Here is a 9,341-nt window from a genome sequence, read left to right as displayed (position 1 = left end):
ATAAAAATTTAGTACAGAAAATTAAGTATAAAAATAATGTGGTTTAAGAAAATGGTGATTTTGTATAGGAAATACAAGTATAGGATACATTACTACTAACAGGAGCTTTAATAAGAAGAGTATCAAATTTAACAGTGACTGATCCTTGATATGTACAAGTTCATCTTTGCTTAACCAAGAACAAGAGAGATTGACCAATGAAACAGCTAGTTTTTTTAGTCCCAGTATAAATTCTTGTGAAAAAGAAAAGACTTGTGAAAGTAAAAAGACAGGTCCTTACATATTTGTAGGAAACATGTGACTGTTTACGAAATACAAATTGAGGGGTCCCTGGGTGGCTCAGTCCTTTGAGTGTCTGACTTCAGCTCAGGTCATGATCTCGTGGTTCATGAGATTGATTCCCATATTGGGTTCACTGGTGTCAGTATCATTGCAGAGCACAGTTCGGATCCTCTGCACTTCCTTCTTTCTTCCTTCCCTTGCTTGCACTCTCTCAAAAAATAAACAAAACATTAAAAAAATACAAATTGAGTAAAAAACCAGGAACTGTGCAAACATTTTCATGAAGGAATTTCAATAAACTCATCTTTCTATGAGTGAGGATTGGTTTGAGCAAGACCTTCCCCCACTACAGTGTGGACTTAGCAGGAGTGGCCACATCAGAGCTGCCTGTTTTCCTGGGAAGTACTTTCTTGGCCACTGAAGATACACCTAGAGGAGAAAGCTGAATGGGCCAATCATCTCCTTCTGTGCACATCTGTTCACATTTGTGAACATCTGCAACTAAAGGAGGGCAGTGGGCCTGGGGGTTTAAAGGGGTTAAGAATATTACCCTTGTCTTAAGAGAACCCTTTAGCTATTCTGTATTAATTTTCTATTGCTGCATAACAAATTAACACCAATTTAGAACCTAAAACAATGAGACTTTGATCCTGTGTCATTTGGTGTTTGTTGTCTCCCATTTTATTGCCATCTTCTATACTCCTGGTGTCTCCAGCTCCTTCATGAAAGATGTTGGCACTTGACTCAGTCTTCCATTTTGTTCCATGCCCAACTGCTACTCTGAATGACTTCAGTTTCTGTGCCCACCACATAGAGATATGTCAGGAAGAAAACGTAATAAAAAACATATGTATTAGCTCTTTGATTCTCTATTAGAATTTTAGTGATATCAGAAAAACTATAAAAACTTTGGGGATGCCTACATGGCTCAGTCAAGTGAGCGTTTGACTTTTTATTTAGACTCAGGTCATGATTTGAGCAGCATATCAGGCTCTGTGCTGACAGCATGGAGGCTACTTGGGATCCTGTCTCCTTTCTCTGCTCCTTCCCACCTCTCAAAAATTAATAAACATTTTTAAACACTTACAAAACCATATTTTGCTGTTTAGTTTGTATTTTATGTATTTATTTTTTGTTCCTGTAGATACTTCCAAAATATTTGATCATTGCTGTTTTATTTAATGCCAGCCTGCCTTATTTATGATAAGAGATAAAGGGTAAGGATTGAGAATCATGTTTGGGGCAGAATGTTAGAGCCTGAGCAGCTCATTTCTGGGCCCTGGGCTTCATATTGATTCTAGTCATCAAAAAGAGGAATGAGGAGTACCTTGGGGAAGGGGAAAGAGGGAGGCTGCCCTGATTCCGACTGGTCAGATGTCTGGAGCTGCTGAAGTGGTCAGAGCAGTCTTGTTTTATTTTAACAAAGTGAATACATTCCCTGTGTGCTTTGGTTGCAAAGTACCAATCATATTCAGATGTTGATAAAGCTCTGAGACCATGGTAACTTGAGTAGGAACTTTGTTAGAACCCACTTCTTTCTTTCTTTCTCTCTTTCTTTTTTATAAATGTTTATTTATTTATTTCAAGAGAAAGAGAGAGTGGGAGTGGGGTGAGGGGCAGAGAGAGAGAGAGGGAGAGAGAATTCTAAGCAGGTTGCACTCTGCCAGTGCAGAGCCTATTGTGGGGTTCAAATCCGTGAACTGTGAGATCGTGACCTGAGCTAAAATCAAGAGGCAGACACTTAGCCAACTGAGCTACCTAGGCTCCCCAGAATTTACTTCACTTCTTCTTTCCTGGTCCTGCTTCCATTCTGGAGTGTTGTCCTGAGTCTCACATTAGATTGGCAGCTTCTTTGAGTATCTAACCCTATAGGCTGATTATAGAGACATTTTCCTAAATCTTTTTATGAATCTTCAGAATTCAGCCCTTAGTATACAGAAGCTTGCTGTCTCAATTAGAAAGAATGTACTTACTGTTGTGGACATTTTCATATTTCCTCTCTCTTAGCTATCTCTGTTTCTCCCCTCAGTTCTGCAGCATGTATCAGGGAGCAGTGAGTAGTGGCTCTGTGTGAACCCTCTCTGTGTCGCTACTTTCTTTGTGAGCTGAGGTGGAAAAGAGGGTTTGAATGCTGCCTCGTGGGCTCAGTTCTCTAGAGCTGCTCTGTCTAGCACTGTAGCCACTAGCCACATACAGATATAAAAAGTAAATGTAAACTAAACAAAGTTAAATATGATAAAAATCCAGGTCCTCCCTCACACTGGTCACATTTTAAGTGTTCAGTAGCCATGTGTGAGCATGGTTACCATATTGGGCAGTGGTGATGTAGACCATCTCCATCATCAGACAGTTCTCTGGGATTGTGCTGTTTTAGAGTATTTCTTTCCCTCTGGCCTGACAACAATGGAGATTCCAGTGTCTTAACCTTGTCTGGAGATTGAAGCTCAACAGACCCTTGGGTGGAACTTGGCTGTCTGAATCCTCTGGGATTCAGGCCTTTGGGTTGGGTTATACCTGCAGGTCAGCTTCCTGCAGGACTAGCCTGATCCCTCTACAGAAGGATTTGAGGGTAAGCATACAGGAGACTGTCCATTTCTGGGAAAGCTCCCTCACAGTGCTAGAAATGCCCTATACTCATTTTCCATTGCTGACATAAGAAATTACCACACACTTAGTAGCTTAAAACAGCACAAGTGTACTATCCCATAGTTGCGTAAATCAGAAGTACAACACGGGTCTCACCAAGCTAAAATCAAGGTGTTGGCTGGGTTGTGTTCCCTTCTAGCAGCTTGAGGGGACAATATGTTTTCTTGCTCCTCCAGGTTTTTGATGGAATTCAGTTCTATAAGGTTATAGAACTGAAGTCCCCATTTCTTACTGGCTTTCAGCTCAGGGCTGTTCCAGTTTCTAGAGGATGCCCACATCCTTAGCCCTTGCCCTCTTTCTCCATGTTCAAAGCCAATAAAGGCAGGTTGAATCCCTTTTACAATTCAAATGTCTCCTGCATCATCTTCCATTCTATCTCTCTGACTTTAGCTGGGAAAGGTGCTCTGCTTATAAAAGCTCATGTAATTAGATTGGGCCTACCCTGTTAATCCAGGAGATGGATGGAGAGATTATCCATCTCAGAATCCATGACTTTAATCACATCTACAAAGTCTCATTTGCCATATATGTAACATATTAGGGCTTAGACATATTTGGGAGGGGTGCTGCTTGGTTTACCACTTGCCTCCAGAATAATTCTTTACATACTATTAATCAAAAATACCTTAGTTGATTTGTAGCTTAGTTGAAGAGGATGATTTCCATCTTTGTATAAATGATATTGTTAATTTTTTTTGGAGACTAAATGTCAAGGGGAAGACAAGAAACTTCAGGAAAGGGGGAGAGAAAATGGAGAAATAGGGAGGTGACACCTGGAGAAAATCTTTACTTCTTTTTTTAAAAAATTTTTTAATGTTTATTCATTTTTTGAGAGGCAGAGAGAAATAGAATGTGAGCAGGGAAGGGACAGAGAGAGAGGGAGACACAGAATCCAAAGAAGGCTCCAGGTCCTGAGCTGTCATCACAGAGCCCAATGTGAGTTTGGGGCTCAAACTCACAAACCAACCATGATATCATGACCTGAGCCGAAGTCAGATGCTCAACAGACTGAGCCACCCAGGCACCCCCAAAAATCCTTACTTCGTAAACATTTTATATTGATTTCCACATGGTGAAACACACCACGCATAATAGTTCTATTTGGAGTACATTGATAAAATATCACCAGAGTATCTCTGAATTAACTACTTAATTATATCTCATCTTTTAAAAAGTAAAAAAATCTAGGGGTGCCTGGGTGGCTCAGTCATTTGAGTGTCTGACTTCGGCTCAGGTCATGATCTCACAGTTTGTGGGCTTGAGCCCTGCATCGGGCTCTGTGCTGACAGCTAGCTCAGAACCTGTAGCCTGCTTCACATTCTGTGTTTCCCTCTTTCTCTGACCCTCCCCTGCTCATGCTCTGTCTCTCTTTGTCTCAAAAATAAAAATAAACTATAAAAAAAAATTTTTTAAGTAAAAACATCTATACAAACGTGGTGTTATAATCCTAGAGATAAATATCTAAAATTGAACAATGTTATAATAATATTACCGAGCTGTAGTTACTTGATGTAACATGTTTAACAGCTTCCCCACCTATTAGGTTGCTATTTTTCATTTTTATGAAACATCAATAAAATCTGTTTGATTTTAGTATTGATTGCATTTATATATTCACCATAGATTTCTCCATTCATTTCTAATTTATTATGTAAAATATTATATGAATGAGTTTAATTTAATTAGACTATTATCTATTTTCAGTGTTGTACAGTTATACTCTACTTTGTAATAAGCTATATCTATCTATCTATCTGCCTATCTATCTATCTATCTATCTATCGAGAGAATGAATGTAGCATTTACATTTCTCATCTTTCATTTTTTTATCTCATTAGCTACGAAATCTTTCCAGCTTGGACCTACGTCATATCACTGAACTGGATAATGAAACCGTGATGGAAATTGTCAAGAGGTGCAAAAATCTTAGCTCTCTCAATCTCTGTCTGAACTGGATCATAAATGACAGGTAACCATTGTAACATCTCAAAAACAATTTTCCAGAGGGAAACATGTGTTCTGCTGACCAAACGCTAATTATCATTATAACAAGGCATGTCAGTTTTAAGGAAAATTTAATGTAGTCATGTCTTTTGAAACAGGTATGCTTAAGATTTGAAAACCTTCTAGATGTATATTTTTAATCCCTCCATTGCTTATATCTACAACAAGACTTTACATGCTTTTATTCAAATGTTTGCCTAAATAGTTAAAACAAAAGCAGCTGTTATCTGTTGAATTTTTCTTTTTATCCATCCAGGATATATTGTTTGTTACTTTAATATTTTTGCAACTTTTGTGGTTGATTTATTGTTCACTTATCAAGGAGAATGACTCTAAGAAACCATATCAAACATTATGCATTCAGGTCCTTTCTCAAGGATGATATTTTGTTCTCTGTTGATGTTTTAAAAATGCAAGTCATGTGATGGACAGTTTAACGTATGTTGTCAAAATGTGTAAAATGGGCAGTTTTCTTCTTATAAGCAATGATAAACCCATTTTTCTTTGAACTATTCCATGAAATAGACAAAGATAAAAGAACCCTTGAAAGTAGACTTCTTTACAATGAAATCAACTGTGGAATAGGACTATTCTGCTGCTATTAACTTAGGTAGGTTCTGAAATAGAGACATGAGACAGGATGCTGGCCAAGTAATTTTGAGGGATAAATTTTGTGTTTGTTTCTTTAAATAAGCCACCAAAAATGTTTTGCTTTTGAAATAGAAAGTACTATTTCAGCTAAAATTAGTACCTATTTAGATTTAAATACTTTTGCATAAATAGAAGCAATGATTTATTAAGTTTGTGTCAGATAATGCTTTAAATCAAAATAGTTTCCCCCTCTGTTTTAATTTCCTTTTGTACTTAAAATTAAAGTTACATGGACTCCATTTCCCCCAATTATGATAAGTTCTAGTGATAGTTTCTTAACTTACTCTGCATTACCCTTACAGTTATGTGACAGCCTTTGACTTGAAAAATCTTAGTAAAAGTTTTCTTGAAAAATTTTCTAATCCACATCACATGGTCATCATTTATAAAAGGTATTTACAGTTTTTGAGGAATAGTTGCCATATAGAGTATATTGAAATCTACAGAAAATAGATTAAAATTTTTAAATAAAATTCTTCTTTATTCTTCTACAGTCAATTACATGACAACTTAAAATAATCTTTTAAGTGTTTTCCATAACATCTGCTAAGATAAAGTGCGTAAGGAAACATTATCCTGTGGTGTTTTGCCATAGTTTAATATTGAGATAAACTGCTTAGTAATACAATGAATTGAAAGGAAAAAAAACTGTTTCTCCAACAAAATGATTATGAAAATGGTTGCCTTTTATTCCACAACAGTTTTCTGTGTAGCTGACGTATGTAGAAGAACCAATAATTAAACAATACAGAGGTAAATAAGAAGCAGTCCAAGTGCGATTAGAAGGGTTGTCTTCTAAGTGAACATTTTGCTTAGGTTTATATCATTTAAATAAAGATATTTAGGGATTTCTAATCTTCTAGCTCTTCAAATGCTTATTTAGTTCTAACTGGATATTTACAAATGAGAATGTGGGCAGCCCTCACTTTGCCTTTCCTTTCTTTGTTAGGCTCCATCTCTTCAAAGCTCTTGCTATTTCAGTAATTTTTCCCCTACTTAACTGTAATGGTTATTTGGTATTTGATCCTAAATATATGTACTGTAGAGATTTATTTGCAAGGAATGAAAGTGTATTTTTATGTTTTTAATGGAAAAGTTTGGATTAATTGAGAACACATGCATTTTAATGAGGCTGAGCGGTAGAGTTTTAAAAATCAGACTCTTTTAGGTTTTAATTACACTACTTGCACTTATCCTGTGTACTGTAATAGAAGTTTCAAACATTAAAACCCACTTTGCAGTATCATCTAAATTACTCATCTCATTGTTCTTGCCATACTCTATCACTAAGCTAAGTAATATTTGTAATTATATTGGTATAAATCTAGGACTTCTCGTCAGACTTAATTATAATTTCAGCACTTAGCCGAGATGGGTTAGTAACCTTTCATATAGAGGGCACTGGAATGCACTAATGCATTTAGCCTATCAATTAGCGTCTGTTTTACATTTGTTCATTATTATTATCCTCTAGTAAATCAGGAAGCATTTATTAACCCCCTACTAAATACTCGGTACTATGTCTCAGACTGTAGGGCACTGAGTCCCTCGTGCTCTCAAAGGTTGCTCTCTTTAGGTGACATAAGACTTAATGAATGAGATAGATAATAGCGAGCCTTGTAAGGAGAGAAGGGAGGAAAGTAACCTTTATTACCTAGGTAATTGATAGGCACTTTATACGTGTTCTCTTTTACTTCTTTCAAATCTTTTGTTTAGTGGAAGGTCATACTATTCATATTAAATTAGACCATTGAGATGACCTTTTTTTGGCTTTTCCACCAGATGTATTTTTTCATCATTGCTGCGTTAAAAACTGGGTGAGGACAAAACAAGAAAAAGCAAATGGTGGCTAATGAGTCAATTTTCCATTTCATAATTGGGATTAACACACAACTGACACTTATATGTAAATTTCTTAATTTTTGAAAGGAATCTCATTATTTTCTTTACTAATAAAAGTATGATAGAAACTTTAGATGTTTTATATATAGTATATCTGAAAAGGATCTATGTTTAATGTTGCTAGCTTTAAGAAAGGAATCCATGCATGAAGATAATCTTTGATATTCAGATCTTTACATATAAGATTTGTCTTGAACTTAAAAAATTCTTATCTATAAGCTTTCTTTCGAAGTTCAAAATTTTTAAATATATAGTAATTGAAGGTCTTTACTGTTACACTCTTGGTATCTTTTAGCATTTTTTTGGTTCTTCAATTGATGTGTATGACTAAGATATGCTGTTCTTTACCTTTGTTTTTCTAAAAGGACTTTTTGTGTTTAGAGAGTTAAACAGCATGATATTTTCTTGTATTCAGAAGGATGGTCTAGTAGTCATTTGACATTTACCATTGCTTTTGAATACAAATAAAATCCAAGCAGTTTATGAAAAGAGGACACTGACTATTTCTATCAGTGACTTAAATTAAACATCTGGTTGTTATATCTCCTCCACTCTCTCTGACTGTAAGTTTATTGAAATGTTTATTTGTATTGGATATAAATCTTTTGTTATTTCACATCCAATTTGGTCTTCATCTTTTTTGTATGTTTGGCACAGAGTCTAAAAGCAGCATGCCTTGGATGTAACAAGCTGATATGTAAAAAACTGAATGGTTCTGAGCATCTTTAGTGATAGGCTTATAATAACTCTTTTCTCCCCTTTTTGCCAAGAAGAATTAAATGAAATCTAATTGACTTTAATAGATCTTTATGAAAAGTATTTAAAATTTTTAAATTGGCTATCAAAGAGGTAATTAATCTCCCCATTTTCAGTTTTTAACATTAGTCTTGAAAAAAAGTTCAGTCACATGATCTATATACCTATTATCAATATATGATCCATTCATTAACAGTTGACCATACTTGTTAATGAATTAGTATAACAGTATAAGAAAAATGAAAATTTGTCTAGCTTCTATCAGCTAAAGTCACGAAACATAGTCAACACCAGATTGGTTGTTCAAGTAAGTTATATTGCCAACTAGTTGAACTTGCCTACCTAGTGATTTATGTTTTGAATTTGCAGTTAAACAAATTGAATGTATTAAATTTGTTCAACATTAGTAACTGAGGACACTCTCTTTAAGGAGTTAATTTTGCTGTATGAATCTTCCGTTCATATAAAGGGAGCTGTTCTATCAGTGGACATTCTAAAATTTGGAGAATTTCAAATCGTGGACTTTTGTGACCAATTTCTTTCAAATATAAAATAGCATTTATACTGTTAACGTTTCACTTTATATGTCCTAGTGTTTAGAATAGAAACTATGGATAGTTTCTCTTTAAATGACACTTTTAAATAAGTTGAAGCTGCAAACTGGTGGGCTACAGCTGAGTCCAGTCCATAAAGCTGTTTTGTTTGGCCTAGACAATATTTAAAAAGTTGAACTAGTTGCCAACACTTTAAAAGTTGGAGTAGTTCACATAAGAATTGTGCACTGTTGGTGGGAATGTAAACTGGTGCAGCCACTCTGGAAAACAGTGTGGAGGTTCCTCAAAAAATTAACAGAACTCCCCTATGACCCCAGCAACAGCACTGCTAGGAATTTACCCAAGGGATACAGGAGTGTTAGAGAGAAGGGAGGGAGGCAAACCATGAGAGACTCTTGAATGCTGAGAACAAACGAGGGCTGATGGTGGTGGGGGAGAGGGGAAAGGTGTGATGGGCATGGAGGAAGGCACTTGTTGGAATGAGCACTGGGTGTTATATGGAAACCAACTTGACAATAAACTATGAAGGGAAAAAAAAAAAAAAAA

At 35.8% G+C, this 9,341-nt stretch overlaps 1 protein-coding gene across 1 annotated transcript in view; it reads left to right on the top strand.

Moving 5' to 3' along the window:
- FBXL17 (F-box and leucine rich repeat protein 17) overlaps positions 1–9,341 on the top strand; it is a gene marked incomplete at its 5' end in the record, with an annotated part of 495,107 nt that overhangs the window by 173,973 nt on the left and 311,793 nt on the right. The window contains one exon of the mRNA XM_077757341.1: positions 4,767–4,897. Coding sequence (XP_077613467.1) covers positions 4,767–4,897 — 131 coding nt within the window. The remainder of the gene's footprint in view (positions 1–4,766; positions 4,898–9,341) is intronic.

This window comes from Crocuta crocuta, unplaced genomic scaffold, assembly GCF_008692635.1.
Source record: "Crocuta crocuta isolate KB4526 unplaced genomic scaffold, BGI_CrCroc_1.0 scaffold131, whole genome shotgun sequence".
Classification (NCBI taxonomy): Eukaryota; Metazoa; Chordata; class Mammalia; order Carnivora; family Hyaenidae; genus Crocuta; species Crocuta crocuta.
The sequence above is the reverse complement of the archived record's forward strand: the minus strand, read 5'-3'. Positions and strand labels throughout refer to the sequence as shown.